At 39.3% G+C, this 24,147-nt stretch overlaps 2 protein-coding genes across 2 annotated transcripts; one reads left to right on the top strand and one right to left on the bottom strand.

The window, feature by feature from the left end:
* Positions 1 to 933: 933 nt before the first annotated feature.
* psmb2 (proteasome 20S subunit beta 2) lies at positions 934 to 21,100 on the bottom strand. Its single transcript, XM_080862762.1, has 6 exons — positions 20,959 to 21,100; positions 19,382 to 19,504; positions 19,175 to 19,245; positions 3,533 to 3,695; positions 3,183 to 3,232; positions 934 to 1,116 (listed from the first exon to the last, which is right to left on the bottom strand). Exons 1-6 carry the CDS (start codon positions 21,047 to 21,049, stop codon positions 1,015 to 1,017), a joined length of 600 nt encoding a protein of 199 aa, XP_080718888.1. The 5' UTR covers positions 21,050 to 21,100; the 3' UTR covers positions 934 to 1,014.
* Positions 21,101 to 21,172: 72 nt separating this feature from the next.
* Positions 21,173 to 22,158, top strand: cdca5 (cell division cycle associated 5). Its single transcript, XM_080862761.1, has one exon. The coding sequence runs from the start codon at positions 21,322 to 21,324 to the stop codon at positions 22,105 to 22,107; it is 786 nt and encodes a 261-aa protein (XP_080718887.1). The 5' UTR covers positions 21,173 to 21,321; the 3' UTR covers positions 22,108 to 22,158.
* The last annotated feature ends 1,989 nt before the right edge of the window (positions 22,159 to 24,147 follow it).

Raw genomic sequence — 24,147 nt, 5'->3', positions numbered from 1 at the left:
ATTAGGGAAATAATAATAATAAAAACATAATTGTAACCATCCATTTTTGCTGTTGACCTTTTTCCCCTGCCCTGAAAGTCTTTTTGGGGGGTGAAAAACATGTGGGACAAACCGAGTGTTTGTGTGGGACACGTTAACAGTGGTGGGAGGAAGGCACATCTATTTGATCTAAATGCAACTTTTGCAACTCTTTTGCTAAGTGAATGCATTAAAACTAAAAGGAAGCTTAGCTGCTTTCTAGCCTGGCAACAGTAATAGAGGATGCACCCAGACTGCCAAATGCATTTATTTATTTTACACTTTTTCTGTTCATAATATGTCTAACAACAAAATAGATAACCCATCTATTTCTCAGAAAATACTGTTGCTTCATTTTCATCACGTCCAACAAAATCTGCAAAGCTTGTGACTTCTTGGCGCTTTAAAGGGCAGGGTGCTAGGTGATAATAATAAAAAGCTTTCCCTTCACATGTTCTGGGTAAAAGCCAGACTTTATGTACGTCTTGCATAATCAGTGAAAATGTACGACATTGTCTCGAGATGTGAAAAAGTCGAACGAGGAATAAAAAATGCCGTGTAGCACCACATAAAGCAGGACATGTGGTCACCCTGCACACAGCTTGTGTGATCGTACTACTTCTCGCTTGTGCTACACGTGTTTGTCTTTACCATAAATCTCACAATCAAAAGAAAGCTGCTTTTCTCTTTACATGTGCACGCGTGTTTTAATACACGTGTACGAGGAGCGTAAGCAAGTGTACATTACCCACATGCCCTCTCACTGAGTACAAGTGCAAAGTACACAGCCAGAAGGCTGTTCTCATTCAATGTGCAGATGAGCACACGAGAGAACGAGAAAGCACCACAGGGACAAAGAGCTTGTATCTCAACTGTGTGTCACTTTTTATTGGAACAGAAAAAGCAGGGAGGTCACTGGTACAAAAAAAAAAAAAAAAAAAAGAGAGAGAGAACGAGAGAGAAGCGATTGTGATGGTGGGTAGTTTTGCAGTGCGGTCACTTGGCGCCGAGGGTGAGCTTCTCCAGGTCATGGATGCCCTCCTTGTCAATCAAACGGACGGTAAAGGAGGGGAGATTCAGGATGAAGCGTTTGTTGAGCTGTGAGAGGGAGAGAGAGCAGACACAGGAGGAAATTTAACAACAAAATAAGATGAAAGGATTTGGGGGGAAGTTACAGAAAATCAAACTTTATTAAAAAAAAAAAAAAAAAAAAATAGATGCAGAGAAGCAGGGTAAGAAAAGAGGTGAAAAGTGACATAATTTACACTCCAGCTATTTTTTTACCTCTGTTATATTTAATAATCTATACATGCCACTGTTCAAAAAACTCAAATATCCTGCTGTTTGTATGATGTGAACCTATTAATGTGTCAAGACTGATCAAAGCTCCCAAGTTGCCATTACACGTGACGCGAACGTTTCAAAGGATTTCAGTAAAAGGTGTTAAGTGCATTTCCTCTTTTATTCTGATCTGTAGCCACGAAAATATGCAAAGCTTTAAATATGAATGTTTCTGCAAAGAGAGTTTTAAAATGGGGACGCTGCGTCACAGCTTCGAGCGTGGGCACCAAAACATGGGTTACCAGATCTAATCTAAACCTACGCAGATGTAATAATATGGTCAGAAGCCTCTTCTGTTGTTGAGTTATAGTGTAAATACAACACACAATATTTTCATCTCTTCTTCATTTATGGACGAGAACAAGTGCGGTCACATAAGACAGTTAGGAGGATTGTAATAAAATGATTCCCAACCAGTTTATTACTATGTTTAATTTATTCATGCATAAAATATAACCGTCGATCAGATGTCCAGAAATTATAAGTAAATGCACAGACTTCCCGAAGGAAAAAGACTTGACTCATAAATGTGCGACTCATAAGTCATCCCCAAAATATGACAGGCTAAGCTGACAGTAAGCTTGTGGAATATTTGAATAGTTTCTCTTAAGTCAGTAGAGCAGGTCATCTACTGATCGGAAGGTTGGTGGTTCGATCCCTGGCTCCCCCCAGTCTGCAGGCCAAATATCCTTGGGCAAGATATTAACCCTAAGTTGCTCTCTGATACGTCCATCAGAATATGAATGTGTGTGAATGTTAGTGAGAACTTAAAATTGTACAACAAAGTGCTTGTTTAAATGGGTGAATGTGGCATGTTGTATTAAGCGCTTTGAGTACTCCAGGAGAGTAGAATAGCGCTATCAGTCCATTTATATCCTAAGATATCACCACCACAAGATTGGGATGGGTGGATAACCTGGAATCTTAATTCCAGGTGCAACACTTAGAGGCCACAGAGGCAAAATAATCAATAATAAGTAGAACAGAAACAGCTTTCTCATGTAAAAACTGGATTATGATCATAAGAGTGATCAAAAGTAAGAATACATTATTATCAGGTGTTTCTGATTTACCTTTGTGAAACAATACTGACATCTTAAAAAAAATCAGTCTGTGATCATGTAAGAAATCTCAACCAATCAAATCAGGAGGTGGACAGAGCTTTGGCCTTTCCAGGTTACCGAGCTCGCTGAAATTGTGGACACTGGAACAATCGAAGTAACTAAAAATGTTTTAAGTGTTTTAAAAATGGCCAACAGTGTGAGCTTTGGGACATTAGCACAGGGGGTAGTAGAAGTTGTCTAATGCTACTTTAAATGTTTTTCACACAGAAATTAGATCGGGACACTTTCCACAGCTGTCCTTTCTCAGGTGTAATCCACATCAGAGGTATTACAGTCAACTCAAAAACATCTGTCCTTGTATTCAGTCTTTTTCAACACAACCATCAGTACGAGGCTGAGACAGCTACATGACTGTGAGTCAAGAGGTTGTACTGTAGTACTCCCACATCACTTAAATAATCACCAAAAACAGAGTGAAATAAGTAAAAATGTGGAATGAAACAAAAAACTAACAAGTATATCTACTCTGGAAACAAGAAAAATCTAAGAAATAAGAAGAAGAAATAAGAAATAACTTCACAAAAGTATTATAACTCTGACAGGAAATGGATGCTGTAAATACTGCGGAGATACATGTATGGCTATTAAATACCCAAGAGTATGTGTGGAACTGTCAGACGTTAGTCTTGACATAATAAATATTTGAATAAATATCGGCTTTCATTTATGCGAATGAAAAAAGAAACTGCTTCAACTCACTTCTTCAACACACTTCTTCAGCAGATCTACCGCTTCATCCCGACTCAGATCTAGAACAAAAAAAAGAAAATACAGTTTGTGGTGCATTATACAGGGGTCACAGGTTACTTTAACAAACGCTGGAATTAACATAAAAAGTTTGAGCTGTAAGACTGAGGAAAAAAAAAAGTCATTTATCACCACCAGGAAAAAGTCGTTTATCACCACGCCTCGAGCCAATCTCCTGACCCGAGTGTGAACAAACTCTATAACCTCCGCGGTGATTTCATCATCCTCTCCATTTCTCTGTCTCACAGGAACAATGAGAAGAAGAGAAAACAACAAGATACGAGGCGTCCGTATGCACTGACCTGGTCTGTAGTATCGGTCAAGAATGGAAAGAGTGAGGTAGGCTCCGTAGCCGTGGGCAGCGAAGGGGGCCTTGGCCAGGGAAGACAGGTAGTCCATGTAGTAGAGACCCGGGCCGTCTGTGTCATCATAGCCCGCCAGCAACAGGTTCACGTGGTATGGAGTCTGGAGACGCAGGAGGAGGAGGAGGAGGCAGCCGAGGATTAATATTCAAGTTTATAACCGTGAACAAAACAAACTAAATGTGTTCAGTTTTAAACGCAACACCTCTAGAAACAGGTTCCTACGTGCGATTTAGTTCAGAGCTGCAGGATCAGAAATGTCATAAATCAGTGCTCATGAACACCTGTAGGAAGACTTCACATTCACATTCACCCGCGTGCAGCTCAAAGTTGTCAGAAACCAATGCAGAGACTATAAGCTCAGTTACCTCTGTCAAGGACACTTTATGATTCGTTTAGACTGCCTGATTGTTAAAAGATTTATGGGTAAGTCTGGAAGACAGATATGAGATATGATATCATATCAGAATCAGAATACTTTATTGATCCCTGGGGGAAATTATTTTTTGTTACAGTGCTCCATTTTAAACCAACATTAAGACAAGACAGACAATACGCTAACTAAGAATAGTACAATAATATTTAATATTTCTATCATATTTGTTCCTCCTTTTTTAACTTTATTGCTTAAAGTGCTTAAAACCAAAGCATCAAAAGGGCGAGTGGTTAGGGCTGCTCGATTATGGCAAAAATGATAATCACGATTATTTTCACTGAAATTGAGATCACGATTATTTGACGATATTTATTTAACCCTTTAAGACCTACTATAGAACCAAGTCCACCAGAGCTTTTTTTTTTTTTTTTTTACATGCTGTAGTGCCATTTGTGGGAGCATTTCAAGTTGCTATACATCAATACAACTGTTATAGCCCATATTTTAATAATATGTATGCATTAAGTCCATAGTAATTACATAAATTGCAAAAAAGTGCAATAAACTACAAAAAAAATTGAAAATCGCTTTTGTTTTGTTTACATATATTTCTACTTGGAGAAATTTAAGAGGTTTATCCCTCAAAACTTTAAATACAATAAAGTTGCAAAAAATAGTTTCCCACCACAGGAAATTTATTTTGAGTGTCTTCATAGTTTTATTTTGGAGATACAGCAATTTTTATATACTGCAGGAAAAACAAAAAACAATCCTATGATGCAAATTTGCAAAGAAAACAGCATGTGCATCATTTCACTGTGGGAAGTGTTACGAACAGCTGATAGGAACGGCAAAGCGTGTTTCTGGAATATTATGTTTTTGTTCCTGCAAGCGCTTTTTATGCAATTTTTGCAAAGCTATATGTGGAACGAAACCGTGACCGAGGACAAGCTGATGGCATCAGATGTAAGTACAACTCCTCCGGTTTCATATGCAAAACAAATTATTGCGCTAGCTTACACGGTTCAGGTTCTACAGGGATTTAAAAATAGTTACGCAAAACGTAGCATGCTGCTCTGACCGGATTTAAAGGGTTAACAATGACTTTAAAAAATAATATAAAATAGTGTGCAACACCACTGAAGTTTGTTTTTAAACTCTCTTTTCAACCAACGGCAGTCACTCTCCAAATAACTTCTGCTTAGCTTTCCGAGCTTCCCTCGGGTCCTCTTAATCAGCGGTCTCCAACCTTTTTTGCGCCACGGGCCGGTTTATGCCCGACAATATTTTCACGGACCGGCCTTTAAGGTGTCGCGGATAAATGAGGGAGGGGCTAATAATCGGCTCAGTCATTTTTAATGATCGTTGAAAGCCCAGATCGTAATCGTGATTAAAATTCGATTAATTGAGCAGCCCTACGAGTGGTTACTGCATTTAATCCTTGCTTTTATTGCTCATCCATCGAAATCCTCTGACAAGCCAACTGGATGCATTTATTCAGATACTGGAAAGCTGCTCCAGAAACACTGAAGACACAATACAAGTGTCTTAAGAAGCTTTCGGATATTTTTTGAGGAGTGAATTTTGGATCCACCAGCTGCAGGCCTCTACTCTCATCGGGCATCACATGTGGTACGATTTTAAACACGGTGCTATGTTTACTGTCTCCATTTAAAAAGTTTACTTCTCTGCTCCAATTAGAGGTGCTAACACTTCCATAGATGATTTTACTCCAGGAGCCAGCTCACAAGATTAAGACGGCACTTGAAAAGTGCAACTTCTCTTTCTCAACTTATCCCAAATAAATTGCTCCTAATTATCGACTTTGATTTTTCCACTTAGCAGAGACGTGGCGTGCTGCACACAGCGGCAACATTAAGAAAACATAAGCAGCAGTGTGACAGAGAGACACGCTAGCGGAGGAGTCAGAGAGCGGCTGTGCAACGGAGGGAGCGGAAAAGGTGATAGTGGGTCACAGGACAGAGGAGGTGAGTGTTTTGTGTGTTTAGGGGGGGGGGGGGGAGGAATCAGGGTGTCATCGGCAGTGTGACATCTGCTGGGAGCCAGCGCCCCCCATCCCTACCCCCTCCCTCTGTCTTCATCCCTTCTTTCCCTTGCCCCCCCACTCCTCCTCCTCTCTCTGCTGCCTTCACCCTGTGCCCTGGAGTAGCGCCAGGGCTCATTAAAAACTTCTAAAGTCGTTTCTCTTGCCCCTACCCCCTCTCTCTTTTCAAATTACATCTTTAACGCTCCCAGCCTCGTCTCCCTTCTCTTCCTCCAAAACACCAACTTTCTATCTTCGCTGTTGCAAGCTCTTGTTTCTCATTTTCAATAGAAAAAAAAAATCCCTTTAAACCAGGACTAATTTTTTTGGGAGGGGGTTAAAACAACTTGTGGCCTAAATTCTTGACTGAAGTAGAAGCAGAAGGGTAATGTGTCGCACGAGGAGGAAAATGGGGAGTCTTAACGACAATAAGACTCGCATTACGCCAGGCACCTGCCCTCGTGCTTTAATTCATGTCTGAGACAACCTGCTTGTTTCTGTGACTTGTGGGTTGGCGCTGCGTGTGCCATGAGGGCAACGATGATCGCTGCGCTCCCTGTGGGAGCAGGCTTTAATGTGGGTGTATTTTAACGATGGTTTCGAATGCGCACACACACACACACACACTGAGAAATGGTGTTTGCAGGAGTGCACAATGAGCGTGAATCTCAGGATGAATATCTTAATGTGTGTGTGTTTATGTGTGTGTGTTTTAACTCCTATGTGAGCTTGCAAACGCCCCAGTGGCGTCACCCCCGCCCACCAGACAGCTGTCTCACTGGTTACATGTAACAATGATACAGTCTTGGCATCAAAATAACCTTCCCTTTCCCATGTCACCTCGGAGGGAACAGGCACCTTGTTAACCCTACCACCTGAACTCACACCTCAGTTAATACGCAAACAATACACATCATATGTTTTAATCCTCCCTGCCGTGACTCCTGCTCACAGCCAAGCAAGGCGACTGTTGGGCCATGAGACAAAAGGCTTCACCCGTAACCCATGCCATCGCCTTAAGCAGACAAAAACCTGCTTTAGATGGAGGAACAGCTAGCCAAGAATTACTCCAACACTGCCCCTCCTTTCATAGCTCCAATGTGTAACTTTACAAATTTGGCTTTTGCGAGTGACACAGTAACATGGAAACTGCACATTTTCATTTGCAGGACCAATTTAAGTGTGTGACCTACAGGCTAAAGCATGCACAAAAATTTCAAGAGGCAATAATTAAAAACAAACAAACAAACAAACCCTGTAAGTATCATCAGAGAGTATAAAAGACACATGTAGCTTTTAGTTCTGAAAGTGAAAAGTAAACAAATGTGAATGTGCTTTAAACTTACGTTCTATCTACTGGCCAGTAGGGGGCGACTCCTCTGACTGCAAACACTTATTTATGTAAAAATCTGTGGTAAAACGGCTGTCCTGTGACCTCAGAGTTTAAGGGCTCAGTTGATAGTTTCAGGTCATACTGACTAACACGTGAAGTTGATCTAACGGTCACATCTGTCCCTCGCTCTTTGAACACACTCAGCTTGAGGCTTCAACACAGACTTTACAAACTTATGGTGGATTTTACTGTAACTGTAATAATATTCAGGTCTGTAGTCAAGGGATACGTTTTCGGGTTCCTGCTTGTAATCCAAGTTCTACTGACCAATCATGTTTGAGCGGTCTTTACCTGCTTTGAGGTAACGAGTCCACGTGTTTGCTGAACTTCAGTCTCAAAACCATGAGTATTTGTCATAGCAGATCATTAACTGGTCTTTAATTTGTGACGATTGAATCTAGTTAATTAGAATAAATTTTAACATATGGAGGTAGTTCCCTCAAACGACTGTCATTTTTCACCTTTTCTACTTCTAATTCAGCCTTAGTCAACAAATGGGCTTAATCCATATCTGGAAATGCCACAGGCTATCTGCTAATTATAATTTTTAGTCTCTCGCTCAGTGTTTTTGGTTTTAAGAATTTATGTGTGTTCCTTAACAACAACGGCAAACAAACCATTAAAACAAAGTGCTTATATCTCTTATCTGCTATTTAAAGGCGGCTGTTCAGGAAGTCGTAAAATATTGGGTGTTTTCCCCAAGTCAGGCCAAGTCAGCAGACTCGACAGCATGTAGAGCAGGGCGATATGGCCAAAAATATTTATCACGATATATATTTGAAAATTTGCGATAACGATATAACTGACGATATAATTGTGGCGAGACAAAATACAACTCCACAACATTACTAGCGCAAAAACACAACCTTCCATTTATTTTCACTTAAACAAGAAGCTGGTTTTTATGTACATTAAAGCTTTATAAAAATGTAACAGTGCAAATGCAAATTCCTTGCTGAAAGTTTAACCAAAAGGCATTTCCAGTAGAAATGGGCTGACATATCCTGAGCATAACCATGTATAATATCCACTGAAGTTAAAAAGAGGTGCTTTGCAACATTAAACTGCAGCGTGCAGTACGTATTTTTCGGACCATAAGGTGCACGGGATTATAAGGCACATTAAGCGAAACAAAGCAGTCAGATAAATCAAACTTTATTAAACTCATTCTTCTTGCTTCCTCCACTTCTGTACCATTGATTCATTAATGTTGAATTCTCTGGCAGCTTCTCTATTCCCATGTTGTTGCAGTATATTAATGACTGACCTCGTATTGTGGATGGATTATCTCAGTTGTTCTCCTGACTGAAGTTTGGTCCGTTTACAGCATCCTGCCATGCGATTGCATTTGTCTCTAACTATCAGAAACCTTAACGTTAACTTTTTTAAGTGGAAAAGTGTTAGTGTTCGTCCTCCAGCTTCACTGTTTATATTATGCTAACATAGCTGTGTTGCTAGCGATCACGTAGCACATCATTATATACCAGCTAGCCCAACTTCAGTAACCCTATAAACGTCACTGCTGTTTAGTTTCCTGTCTTCATTTATGTAGGAAGTGATAGCAGAGCTGTACGTTTGATTTTTTTCAGAAATCTCTGTCTCTCAGTCAGAACATGCTAGCGAAACTAGCGAGCTAACTTCCGCTAGCTTCCGCTAGCTTCCTGCTAACTTCTAACTCGTTAAATGTAATAAATTTTGTTTTCATGGATGCCTGGAAGTTAAACTTCATAGTTACACCTGGTAAAGCAGCAATGCTGATCGTTTTATTAAAGATGAAAGAATTTAGACAGTTTTTAACTCTCAGTGATGTTGCAGTGTTCATTTGACCTGAAGTATATGGAGTTTAGGACCCAGATTACTCCCAGATTTAAGAGCATCTTAGTCCGACAATAACGACGGCCGCTTGCATGTTCTGCAAAAAAATGTGCTTTGTCATGTATCTGACGGACAAACACCAAACCAGTTCCACATCACTGAAGTTGCACCATTTTTACAAACCAATTCTGGTTCATCTGTTTCACTCAACAATCGGCCATGTGCGTATGAAAACAAAGGCACTGCGCATGCGCGTTTTACTCATATTCTATCGCGATATTTCTTTTTCCTATCGTTGCCTAACATTACACCGGTATTACCGTGAACGGTATAATATGGCCCAGCCCTAACAGCATGTTCCCCAATGTGTCCACCACCTTACTAAAAAAAATAAAATAATCAACAGCTCTAGTGTTTCTCAGTGAGCTTTAAAATGGTTTTTGCTCACATAGAACCAAGTGGGTACCAGCTGGCTATAACCTGAAGACGAATCCGGAGAACAGCCTGGGCAGTGTTACGTTTCTCCAACCAATCAGTCACCACTCAAGACAATGTTTGCATTTCTACCAAAAGTGCTGCAGAGCACTTCAGAAGGTGTACTTCACTCTAAACAACGCAAGGTCTAATAATCAGCCCGCAACAACCACACGAACACGACCAGTATCAATTTGATACCAAGTACATAGAGGGCCAGTATTACCGATAGTGAGGAGAGAACAGTGTGTCACGATTTATGAGATGAATCATCGTCAATTTTGAAATTCTGGACACTTCAATCACCACTAAACCAATGTGATTTTTACTTTCCACAACTTATTAACCAACAAAGCACACCTTTCATGTAAATGTTCTTTAGCCTATAAATAAAATAGACGTGACAGTCAGCACAAAAAGGTTCAGACATCTTTCATAGTGCATGTTTCGTTTTGATACTATGAATATTGGGTAGATCTGCTCACCTGTAGTAAAATAACTTCTGAAACACTCCTGGTGTGATTAGAAGATGATCGACCAAATTTTTGTTGGTCACACGGCCTAATAGAAACACCCTTTGTGAGTTCCCAAGGTTAGGCATCATATATCTGACCCTAAACTTCCTAATCCTGTGGCAGTGGTTATTTACAAATGTAGAAACACTTAACTTTTTTTGACTGGTTGATATTGCTCTAGACACACAAACCAGGAAACTTCTGGTAGCTTGCCTACAGATATCTGCATTTTTATAAATACTCCAAAGCCCTAATCTGGCTCTTCCTACCAATTTCCAGTCTTTGTGCGATTTAAACGTAGCAAACTATTTTTTGTAGGCAGGAGAGAGGCATCCGTCTTCTCGTCTAAACCACGAAGAAACTTCTCTGTAGTTGTGAACACAAATTAAGGTCAGGCTTCTAAAAAATCATCACAAAGTCATCCCTAAACACTCCTCTGCCACGTTCCAGCACTTCCCTTCCTGCCATCTCTCCCCCCTCCCTCCCTTCCCCTTATTTTTGCACCCTGCCCCGGGGCATGTTCTCTTTATTGGCATTTCTCCTCAATCTGCTGTATTAATTGTTCATCTGTGCAGGAGCAGGGGAGCCGCGTACAATATGGTGCCAGTAATTATTTGTACCCACTGTGTGCCCATGCTTAAAAATATTTTACAAACCCATACAGGGTGAGCTGTAGATCACCACTGCACTGCAGCGATCTAACTGTTGCAGCAGTCTTATAGAAAATGGTAAAAAAAATTAACAGACTGAATGTCACCTACTTGTTCAAATGGGACATTTAAGGTTCCTCATCAGCCTCAAAACAGCTTAATGCTGTATTTACAAACCTTTTGATGTTCCCTCCATTAAATTAACATCATGTCTTGGCCTGTTGTAGCTACCAGTATCAAAAATCCCAATCTGCAGTGTCTTTATCCATGATTGAGGAATTTCCTTCTATTTTGTCCTGGGACTAAAAACATGTTCCTCCTTAACTTAGTTTGCTTTTGTCAAATAAGCCTGCCTTTTGTTTCTATAAAGCAATAGATCAACCATATTTCCTTCTAACTTTATCATTTTTAGTCACTTTTACTGCAAACAAAAATGGGAAAATTCTTATTTACAAAAGATCTGAACAGCCGGGATCACACATAGCTGTAAATATTAAAAGCAATCTAGAAACTATTTAAGCTAAATCTCACCAAGCCTGACTCTCCTTTACATTCATTAATTGTGATGTGCCAAAACACAGAAACCGAAATCAGTGAGTGACATCACAGTGTCCATGTCCATCCAGAACAATCCTGGTGATTAATTTGTGATTGATACACAACATCAAAACAGGATGACAAAAGTGAGTATAAACTGCTGATAAAAGGCACAAGTGGACTGTAAACCACTCCTCATATCAAGGCAGAGCCATTGGATCCTCTCACTGTGTCAGAGGGTCAGGTTTTTTCCTTTAATTTGAGACCTGTCTGTGCATCACAGCACATGAAGAGGAACAGCAAAACAAACAGAGGCAAAGCATTCAGCCCTGGATCTTTGCTCTACGGTGAGTTTCACACATATCATTGCTAATATGCATGCAGCAGACCGAGGCCTCAGGTGATTATGCTGCTTTCCCCCCCTCCTTTGTCTCCTCTCTATAGCTTGAGTGAACGCAGTACTCTAGAGGTTACCAGGGTTGTTTTTTTTCTATGCAACGGGTTGGTAAGCACATAGTCGTATATGAGCAGGGTTTCAATGTCTCTGCGCCGACATGCTCTGCTGACTTTAGCTAACTATACCTCCCGGAGGTCTGCGGCCACTGGGGAATGACATCTTTCAGACTCAAGGACTCATCTCTAATTTATCCTGCAGGAATAAAGCCATGTGAATTAACAATATACCACTGATTAATTTATCAGCCACTGGTTTTTAACCTAGGGCTCTGGACATGGAAGTGGGATCACAAATTTTTTAGGAGGGTAAAAAGATAATTTAAAGATGGCATAACGAGAAAAAAAATAGCTATACATGATTTAATCATATTAATTAAAATATATTTCAACATATGCAGCATATTCCCTTGGACTCCTGGCATTTTTCACCTTAATCTACATCTAATTTAGATTTAGTCAACAAATGGGTTCTCAAACCACATATGAGAAATTGGCCTGTAGGATCAAAATAATGTCTATCTTCATATGGTTTTGTGGACGTTAATGACCAAACAGAGACACACAACTGGTCATCTGTCGGCACTGAGTTAACACATTAGTCAAATCAAATCAAAGCAAAAATACCAGATTAACAATCCTGACTAATAATTATAGTGGGCAGAAATATCAGCCAAATTTACTGAAGGAAAAAATCTGTTTATTTTGTTTTATTTTTTCAGGTAAATGATCCCAAATTCCCTGATTTCATATAGTCAAATGATATTCAAATTTCCTTTTCTTTCTTAATAACCCGAATCATTTGTTTATACCTATACCTCTGTGAAACTTGACCTTTCCTCTGTATATCACTGTTGATTTTTTGTTCATCTTAAAAAAAAAAAATAAAAAAATAAAAAAGGCAGATTAAACAGAAAAATTGTTTACAAATAATCAATGACCTGAAGTCCTAAAGTCTTGACATAAACGCTGCATTAATTGCATTGCTCAGATTTATTTTAGGTAGCGATTACTGACCCAAAAATAAACTTCAGGGCCAACACAGAATGGCAATATGTATCATAACATCCACCCAGTAGACTGTTCAAGACTTCAGCCAAGGATCTCTTTCTCGGTTTCACTCTCAAAAAGACAAGACACATTAGTTATTCTACATATACAAGATGTTCTGCGGGGGGTGGGGGGGGTGGGTAGCGGCATGAAAAAAAACTTGTTTATACAACATAATTTGCAAATGTCCGTGTACTCTGGAGGTTGATGAATGTGAGGAGAGCATAGCTGGAGGAAGGTGTGGGATGCAGAAGAGAAAGTGCTATTGCTTCAGTTTCTGAGCACTCCTGAGAACGCAGCATTACTAAATCCTGCACTCATAAAGCCAAATTCATATCCGTGAGGCATAAAAATAACGATACACTTGCAGCTTATGGCAAGACATGAATATAAATGTTATCCCACAACATGCACAACCTTGACTGAATAAAACCATCTCGATCCTATAGGTCCCTCTGTGTGCATGTATATTGTATTTTGTGAGTAAGTTGACTCCTACTCCTTCTCGCACTCCAGTCAGTGTGCTGTTGTCTACTGGGTTTAGCCGTTTCCCTCGAGACCTCCACTTCTTCTACTCCTCCTGCTGCTGCTCCTCTGCCCCTATCCCCCGTTCGATGTGTCCCACATTCCCTTCTCTGCCACACTAATTGTTTTTTGTAATTATTTTCACCCTCCTGCTATTGTGACAGGCAGCAGCTACACTACTCTTAACAAATTACTGCATGAGATGCATCGAGGACCATACAGATGTCTTCAGTAGAGAGTTTAAAAAAAGAAAAAAGAAAAAGAACGAAGCTGTGCATGTGTACTGCAGGTTAAAACAAATTAAATCATTAGTTTTTAGACTAGTTTGAACTTCAAAGCAACTGTTCAAACCAAAGATCCAAATGTTATGCAGTTCTAGTTCCAGCTACTCAAGTATAATGCTTTGGTTTCATAGGAAAATTCACATTATAAGCTAAATGCATAAAACAAAGATTCAGACATTGCAATCTCTGCAGAAAAATAAACTGTAATTTGACTCAATTCAATTTTATTTATATAGCGCCAAATCACAAAAACTGTTGCCCCAAAGTGCTTTATATTACAAGGTCGGGAGCCTACAAAACACATTTTGGCAACAGTGGGAGGAAAAACTCCATTTTAACAGGAAGAAACCTTCAGCATCTCCTCTTACTGTGCTAAAAGAACTTGACACATAGATTAAAACATTCTCAGGAAAGATATTGCAATTCACATGTTATTGTAATATGTGAAGTACAGAAAGAAAGTGAAAAGTTTTGCTGTTATCATTTGGCTGTATTGCAAAAACAAAGGAGAATTAAACTCCAATGAGTAGTCCACGACTCTCATCACATCACAGACAGTCATCTCTAGGACAAATAAAATCTGGCAACACTGAAAATAAATATGAGCAGTTTGGCTGAAGACCCAACTGTAAATGGAGCGGTACTTGTATAGCGCTTTTCTACTCCATATGAGCACTCAAAACACCTCATTCAGCCATTCGTACCCACACTTTCTCTGCCTAAGCACTTTTATAACATTCACAGATCAATGGATGGGAAAACTCGGTTCAGTTTCTTGTCCAACATGCAGATTAAAGACTCCAGGTATCGAACCACCAACCTTATACATGACCTTCTCTACCTCCTCCTACCTACAGCAGGCTATAGTTCGATTAAGTTCTGACCAGTACTGTAGGAGTGATTCTTGTGAACTATGGAAGGACAGGCGAATGGCATGAGCTCAACTGTACTTTGGTTGAATGGGCTACAAACGAACAACCATGAATGAAATCTCAATCTATTAAATGCTATGAGATAATAGCATGTTTTTAGAAAAACAATCAAAACTCGATAAAGAAAAATGATTTTGTTTTTGTAAAATCAAAAAAGTCGCAGTAACTCATAAGAGCAACGTGTGACCTTATCTGATGAGCACCTATTAATTTGCCTGTCATTTCTGACTTTCTGAGAACAAAAATGTAAAGTATGCTCAAGAATATGTTACTTTATTTATAAAACTTTTTAGCTCTGACTAAAACTTCTTTAGGGGGATGTCAGAAATTCCCCTTTGGAGAGACAGGGGAAAAAAAAATATCAGGTTTTATAAATCCAAACATTTCTGTGAAGAGTTAGAGAAGTTTCCACGCATCAAGTATCGAAACAGACATATTTTGATTTCACGATTTCCCGATCAGGACACTATTTTAACTTTAGGCCAAAGTCTGTAACATTGATGAGTTAAACCCTTTGGCATATTTTGTTCTTGTCAAAAAGTTTTCCTACATCAGTATTAAGGCTTTAAGGACAGGGAAGGCTGTGTGCACGATAAACTGTAAAGCTCTTAAGGCCAATCAGAGAGATGTTTGTCAACTTCTTAAAATGAGAAATAAACGCCCCCCCAACACAAAAGTAAGAGTGTGGGATGCTGCCCTCACAGTTAGTTAAACTAATCATTCTTGACTTAATAATGAACAAGCAGGATTATTATGGTTAGTGTTAATATTTAGTTTTGGCTATGTGCGGAATAAAATTTCAGGTAACAGAACTAAAAATAAAACTAGAAAACCAGAACTAACTGACATCATATTGTATATGCAAGAAAATACATAAAAATACAAAACTGTAATTTAAAAAAAAAAAAAAAAAAGGGTAGTAAAGGTATTTTGTTTTAGTCAATTTGGTATTACAACCTGCATGAGGAAGATCTGGTGCATATGGGAAAATGATGATTCGGGTGTGGTAACGTGTAGACCGTTCGTCTACCTTTAGAGTGTCTGTTGTCAAGATGGGGGGCCATGCCAAAACACAACCAATCTGTGGGCTAGTCATGCTTGTGCTGTTGTTGGTCCATCGCCTAGCCACAGAGAAGATATGATATACGAAACCCCCTCACTATGATCAAGCACTTTGTGACAGTGAGAAGGAAAAAACCCTTTTAACAGGAAGAAACCTCCAACAGAATCAGGCTCAGGGGTTGTCAACCATGTTCCACAACTGGTTTAAGTTGTGAAGTGAAAAGAAGTGAAACCAGGTGTTAGACTGCTGAACAGCTTTAAGCTTAGGTCAGCTGGAGACCTGATGGCTCAGCGGTCATTCCTCTTATATTTCTTTAAAGTCCGCATAGTTGGTGCACTGTAATGTAAATTTTCTGCAGATGAGTCTGTGCAGTCAAGAAAAAAAAAAAAAAAAAGCAGACAAATGGATGTTGGAGGGACATTTGCAAAAACTGACTGATGAAATTTATGTCACTGGAACCCAAATGGACCTTAGTGCACTTGCGTTAAGTATTGCCCTGTAATCCCCGCTTTACTCATAAGGCTATCAGGAGACTGAACTTGGGATTGGTTCATTATATATGGCCCGAAGTGCCACATATGTCATTGGAATTTAAAATTGAACTTGATAATTGAAGAATGTGAAAAGATAAACTGACTACAGAAGAAAGTGATAAATAGTTTCTCAGGACTCTTAAAAACACATGCAATCTTTCTACAGACTGCATTTAACCCTGACTGAGCTCAAGTGTTCATTCTTCCAATAGCTTGCACTGTGCATGAACAGTCACTACTCGGCTAGTCTTTTTTAAAATATTTTAGCTACTAGTAAATTAGTCACCAGGAACATTTTTAACACAAAGACAAATAAAATGGTTAATTAACATTAAAGTGTTAAGGTACTGACCCCCCCCCCCCCAGCTCTATATATTGCAATATAACATCTGCATGAAGTAACACAGATAAAGTAGCAGTAATTTGCGTGTTTCTCATTCTCAGGCTTGGCTGTCTTGTTGTGTAAAAGATGTAATAAAGAACTAAAGGTCAAAACCAGAATTTTTTGATAAGACATTCAGCAGATCTGCGTAGTGAGGGTGAGAGACAGGCCTGCAGGCTCAGGTGTTACAGGAAATCTCAGAGGGAGAACCCTCAGTCACCTTTCACAACAAGCTGACAAATGTACCTGGCTCTGTCAAAATGCATCTGCTGGTTTAACATGAGTGTCTCAAGCTGACAATGATACAAACACATGTGCCAACTCAAGTGGGAGTTCATTCCCACCTGAGCTCCTTGGTAATACCACCTCTTCAGCACCACCACAGCACTGCCGTGTCATCAACACACTTAGGGCTTCTGTTACTATGTTTTCATTTTGAGCAAAGAAAATGAATTTCAAGTAGAAACTAAAATACATTTTTAAATTGGATGAGTAAACCTACCTTATATGGTTAGTCTTACTTGAATTAGTTGGTGATTTTATCATTTGTTCCCTTAAGCCAAATGAGATTGCAAATACTGGCAGAAGAGTGTAATTAATTTAAAATAGAAATTAAAATATTTATAGGTATGTTCATTCATTACTCCAGGATGAATATGCTTAATTCAGACGGTGACCACTAGAACTTGGGATTAATTAGCAACTGTTTTGTTAACAGAGAAAATATACAAGGATACTAGTGTTGAGATGATTTGAAAATGGGCAAAAGGGTAGAAGTATACTTGAAGCAAAAAGTAAAATATGGAGGAAGACAGAGAGTCCAAGGCAGAACAAATGCATCTTTGCAAGATGACATATGTGTGGGGAAACTAAGCGAGCGCAGGTTGTTTTCTGTTAGACATGATAGTCATTTGGGCTCAATCACATCTGAAACTAGTGACGAAAAAATGTTTAGCAAAAGACCAAATATGATATATGTTGCATTATTTTGCTGATTTCTTTATTTTGTTTTATCTGCACTCATTTTTGAAACGTTAAACCCTTACACCAATTATGATTTCACTCATTAAGACAAAACTTAACGGACTTGTGGAGACTCACCTGCGAAGGATCAGTTACAATGATCAAACTCTGAATAAGCAGAGTGGAGAAATTTTTTCATCTACAAAAGATATCACTTCTTTATGTCTGCATAGTGTGTATGAGGCACCTGAAGTCAAACAATTATGCTGGTTATGATTGTAGTCTCTGCTCTCTAGTCTCAACAGACCACATTTTCCCCGGGGCAAGAGAAAGCAGCTCTCACAAAACACAGGTTACGACCACTGCTTTACATCAAGCTCGTGGCTGTGACAGTTAAAAAAAAAAAAATAGCACTTAGGTGAGGCCGCATTCAACAGGGACAAATAATTTTTTACAATATCAAACATATAATAATAATAATAATAATAATAATAATAATAATAATAATAATAATAAAAAACGTGTGGATTTCTGATACACAAGGTAAAGTAAAAAAATGTTTTTCCACTTTGTTAATTGTTTTTTTTTAATCTTTTTTCTATCCAAACTTATGAACTTGTTTGTGAATTTCACTTTTCTAAGGATCTCTTTTTTCACAAGTCTAAATTGGCACATTAATGGACCCAAAATAGAGAGTGGGGTCCTGATGGTGTGGCATATACTGCTGGAAACTCAACACTTTCCTCCACAGATAAACATAAAGGTGTTGACTTAGTCAAGTCAGTGCTTAAAAATGTTTAGCTTCCTTTGACATTTAGGTAATATATTAACTGATTTGTACATTTAAGAAAAAATATCTTCCTAAAGTATTACTTATAACAAACAACTAATAAGTGGATGGACAAGGAACCACAAACTAAAGAAGAATGACTGGTCACTGCAAAAGAAATACAATTAACTAAAACCGACTAAACAAAAACAAAAAAAGACGCGAGAATATTATGATCAAATCTGATTCTACTGATATAACTTGGATTCAAGCGCAACCCTATTGTTTTCAGCATTGAATGACTATATATATCAGGTAATCTTCACTGTGCCAACAAATTAACAACTCAGACAAAGTTTTTTACTTGGCGAAATAACGAATACACCTATAATTTCAAGCTAATTCTTACATTAAAAGACAATGCTTGAAGCCATTCTTCTTCAATTAAAAAAAAGAAAAAAAGCACACAGTAAAATGGACTGTAGTATCTGGGGATGTACAGATCATCTCCATTCCACTCAAGGTCAATGTTGATGTGTAAAATCTGTCAAAAGTTTGTTCTTACTTATCTGGTTTCTGTTATGTGCTACCTCCAAACTTCTTCAGTGCGAAAGAAATAAAGAAAACTTCATTATAACAAAAAATAAATAAATAATAACTTAAATACTTTACAGTTTTCCAACTCTTTACCACACCGTCTTCGATTAGCCGGTGCAAAAATTAATGAGACACAAAGATTAAAATAAAATTGATCACTTTGACTTTATATCTGTGTAGCCTTACTATATTATTCTTTTTTTTAATAAATATATCAGGACATTTACCCTGCTCCGAAGATAGTCTGCCAGGTTCTTTCGCGTGAAGTTTGCTGCTGCTGATGGACTGAGCTCATAACCTAAGAAAAAGAAGGCACAAAGCTTTGAATATAAATGTTTTTAGCAAGCAAACTGGTTTCCCAAAAACATTTTAGAGTTAAACTTAAAACCTATAAGCACCAGCAGCATCACAACAATCATGTCTGAGGTTCTTACCGTTCCTCATTTTGTAGAGCTGCACATTCTTCTGGATGTACTCTGCAAACTGCACTGTGTCTCCAGCTTCTCCCACACACAGCAGCAAAATCTTCTCACTGAGCTTGAACATCTTGTCATAGTCTGAAAAAATATAAGGAAGAACACAAATTCATTAGTCTGTTCCTAAATTGTCTTATAGTTTGTAGTCAAACCTTTATACACACACACTAATCATGACCATGGTAACTTTGGGCTATTGATGATTTCTTTGAACTGTTCTTTTTCCAGCATAAAAAGGATTTGACTGACACCACTATTTGGATTGCCAAATACTCAGAACAATGAAAAAGCCCAAGAAACTATAGATTTACACAAGTTAGGAAGATCTCTTGGAGCCATCTCAGAACAACTACAGATTCCAAGATCATCAGTTGAAACAAATGAATGCAAGTACAAGTTGTATGGATGTGTCACCACTTTGCAAACACCTGGGGAAAGACCCAAATAGTCACTTTCAGATGAGAGGAAACTAATTAGGCTGTTCAGGAACCACCAAGGCTCAAGCCAACCTTGAAATTAAAACTGCTGGTGGCACAATGCACAGCGAAGGGTGTTTGCATCACCATGGACTGAGAGGGTGCCCACCAGAAAAGAAGCCCATGCTCCAAAATTGCTGACCACATGGATCACTCAATGATCAAAGTATTACGGCCAGACAAGACAATAATTTAAGTATATGGCCACAATGACAAGATGTTGTTTGGAGGAGTAAAGGTGAGGCTTTCAGATGTAAAAACACTGCATGACCTGTTAAGCCTGGTGGTAGCATCATGCTCTGGGGCAGTTTGCTGGCAGTGGTGCTGGTACTTTAAACAAAGTGCACAGAATAATAATGAAGGACTACCTCCAAATTCTTCAACCTCAACCCAATTTAACAGCTTGCAGGTTGAAGCATCAAGAATTGTGGTCAAAACTCAGTCAGAATTATGCCAGAAGTCTGTTGATGCCTTCCAAAAATATAAGATCAAGGTACAACTTGCTAAGTGAACCAAATACGAAGTAAATTCAAACTTGTTCTCCCAACTCTCATTTTTATATTCATTAAAGACACATGCTGTACAATCATTTCACTCTGCAAAAAGAACAGATCAAACAAATCATTAATAGGCTAAAATTATCCATGGTGAGTGTAAGTAAACTTCCATTTCCACAGTGATACAGTGACTTTCACTTTCGTTGTCAGTAACCTTCTTATGGCAACTCATGCTAAGGTTGCCAACTTTAGTTACGAATGAAATGTAGAGTTGATCTATTAGCTAGGAAAAGGTTATGATAATGCTGAGAAAAAACATCAAACTGCGATAGAAGATATTATTTGCTACCTTACTGTTAGCTTGGCTAGCTTTAGTCACATTCAGTGTGTAGTTACATGTAAATATTTAGCAAAATGAATAAAAAATTGGTTCAAGTAGTACTTATTAGAAGCAGAAAGCCGATTTAATGCATTTAGAGACTCTAAAATGTAGCTATGTTAGCAAATCTGTCTAAAATAACCGGCTATGCGGCTAACGCTATAAGCTAACGCGTTGTCATACCGTGTTTCATCTGAATGATGCTGCTTGCTGCAACATTATCAGCGGCGACGAGGACAAAATCCGGTCCCTGTATCCCGATTAAATATTCCATTCTGTTGACCTGATACAAGTTGGAGTATTTATATAAAACAGATTAAATTATGAGCAGTCTCTTAGCCTCGCCTGTATGGATTACACAGCAAAAGTTTGTGATAGCCGGCGCACAGTGTTTACGTCACAGCAAAGGAAGCTCATATTTTTCACGCGACGCGGGCGGGCAATTTGAACGTTCGCTGTTGTTGTGTGCCCTGTGTTGGTTGAGTTACAGTCTGATCTGCTGTAAGAAGGGGAAAGTATCTGGAGTTTCTTCAAGAGACTGTTGGGATGAACGAAGGGACTCCTCGGAGCATAATGACGGACTCTAATAGCATTGACAGCTCGCAGCGGAGACGCTCCCCGCGGCTGAGCTCTCCGCAAGCTCAAAGTGACAACAAAATGGCGCTGCCGTCTCTCGCTGTTAAACGCTCAATCACCGTAAGAAAAATAGCGCCCAGAAAAACAGTCGCGTTATCGGAACAGAACAAGGAGAACACGCCGAGGCCGTCCAGCTCTGAGGGCATCCAACAGAAAAAGCCGAAGGTCTCCACGCCCGGTCCCGTCCCGGGCCGAGAGAGCAGCTCTTCCTCGGCTAAGAAGAAAAAGGCCACTATGCCTTCACCGATCCTCCCCTCATCACCGCCGCCCGCTTCTCACACCCCGCAGATGGATCCAGAGGACGCGGTGTGGTCGCAGAAGGTACGCCGATCTTACAGCAGGCTCAGCGGGAATTCATTCAACAGCCCCGAGTCTCGTGAGACTTTATTCGGCTTTGAGAAGCTGAAAACCCCAGAGGTCCGGAGAGCCGGGGTGTCCAAGTTTGGCCTGGAGGTTTCTGCAGGATCCTTTACAGGACTGAACTCATTCACGTCTTTGCTTGAGGCTGATGACTGCGGTGGTTCAGCTTTCCCCGAGCCGGACCCAGACATCCCCGGAGTGGCTGTGGTGAAGGAGAGGAGGAGGAGGAGGAAGAAGAAGGTCCAGCAGATAGACACCACGGAACTGGACGCTCTGGCTGCAAAGATGAATGCAGAGTTTGACCAGGCTGAGGAGTTTGAACTGGTCGTGGAGTAAATATTCAAGGGAAAAAAGAAAGACTTGGCAGCATGCTTGTGTTTGTCACAGGCATGCTTGTGTTTGTCACAGACATGCATACAAACACTGACTCTGGGAGGACTCTGCTGAAAATGTGCTTTTCTTACTCAAAACATTAAAGTTTTATCTGTTTCTATTTGTTCTTATTGTAAAGTTTGATCATTTTGGAGTTTGCTCTTAATGTGATTGCTAGTCATTTTGTGGATGCTTACAGACAGGATAGTTTTTGATGTTATAATGGCCCCATAGTTACATAAACAAGACCAAAATTAAAATGTTTAGATACATTCACCTGTAGCATAATCAGTCAGGATGCACAAATATATCAGGATTGTTGACTGGTGCTGGTATTTTTCAAATAAGATGCCTTTCACTGATTTTTATCTGGTGTGTGACCATCGCTTTTACTCTGGTGGGATCTTAAAGGCTTTTAAAACAGTTGTGTTCTTATTTTAATCTTATTATGAATATTTCATTATCTCCCCTGGCATAAGGGTTGAATAAATAAGAATAAAACAAAGACAAAAAGAATCTTGTGTCACCCTGGACGCATAATACGGGGGGAGTTGTAGCCTTCAAAGGGCCAGTTTTCTACCCTGTAGAGTACATTTTGTTTCTTTTAATGTTTTTAATAGAGGCTGCAAACAAAAGATTTTGGTATTATTTTCTATATCTAAAACCAGGATATTTTCTCTTTTATAGAGTGTTTGAATCCACATTTATTGACACAAAGGTTCAATAGCAGTTGCCAATACTCTTGTCCTGAACTGTTTTCTTATGTGTCTTTTCTTGGAAATTTTCATGTAAATAAATGCTAATGCCAGATCTGATGTCTGAGTCAAAGTATAGTGTTTTATCCTTTATTTTCCCCAAATTACACACAATATCTTAATTTATAAAACAAAAGAAGAAATAAAAAATAACAAAGATGACCATCACAGACTAGCAACATTATAAATGGTATTTTCATCTTATTCCAGCTGTAAAATGAATATTTCACAGAAATCTGTTTATTTAATCTGTCACTAGTATTTTGTGTTTTGAAGTTATTGCCTGATGATGGCACTCAGGATTAGCCAGAACAGACTAACAAGGTGCCAACCAAGCATGCTGACAGCAAAGAGGTGGTCTCCAGTGGTTATGATGAGGTGAACTGAATGACTGAGTGGGCAAACTGTCTCTATTTAATGAGAGTGGTGGACATTTTTCCTCCAGAGTCTTTTAAAGGAGTGGATAGAGAGGATAATTTGCACTAACAAGGAGCTATGTTGTGAGTAACCAGTGCTTCTTGAAAACATGTCAGGATTTGTTGATTTATTTATCACTTAAAAATGAAGAAGGGTGACGTGAGGAGCTGTAGTAACTTCAGAGGGATCAAGGTGGTGAGCCACACCATGAAGATATGGGAAAGAGTTGTTGAAGCTATGATTGGTGAGCAGCAGCCTCATGCTGAGAAAGAGCAATATATGTGAGATGCTTGCTTTAGAGAAGTATAAAAAAGGTTAGAAGGAGCTGTCTGTGTAGGTTTCTCTGTCATCTAGGTCATGGAGCTCAGAAAGAAAAGCAACTGGATTTCCTTAAGATTTGTGAAGACGTTTCATCCAAGAAGCTTCTTCACTTCTAAAACCAAATATTGGAGAGTCCCAGGTCTTTAAGCCCTAGTGGGAGTTGTATCTTAAGAAGGTCACTGACCGACTATTGATCGTGTGCCTCATCACATGAGCCAATGTGTGAAAAATACTTTCTAGTTAACATTCACACTCCAATGAGCACATCAGAAAGCCACTGGAGTTACGTATCTTCCCCAAGCATAATTTGGTATGCAGACTGGAGCAGCCAGGGATCCATGTGACAACATTCCAATATGTGGATGACCCTGCTCTACTTCCTGAGTTATAGTCACCCCACAAACTTACAGGACATAGTATTTCCAGGCAGTCTCCCATCTAAGTACTAACCAGGACCTGCCATGAGACCAGGCATGTTCAAGGTGGTATGGCTGTGAGTTAAGGGTTGGTG

The sequence above is a fragment of the Rhamphochromis sp. 'chilingali' genome (assembly GCF_963969265.1).
Source record: "Rhamphochromis sp. 'chilingali' genome assembly, chromosome: 17".
NCBI classification, from domain to species: domain Eukaryota; kingdom Metazoa; phylum Chordata; class Actinopteri; order Cichliformes; family Cichlidae; genus Rhamphochromis; species Rhamphochromis sp. 'chilingali'.
The sequence above is the reverse complement of the archived record's forward strand: the minus strand, read 5'-3'. Positions and strand labels throughout refer to the sequence as shown.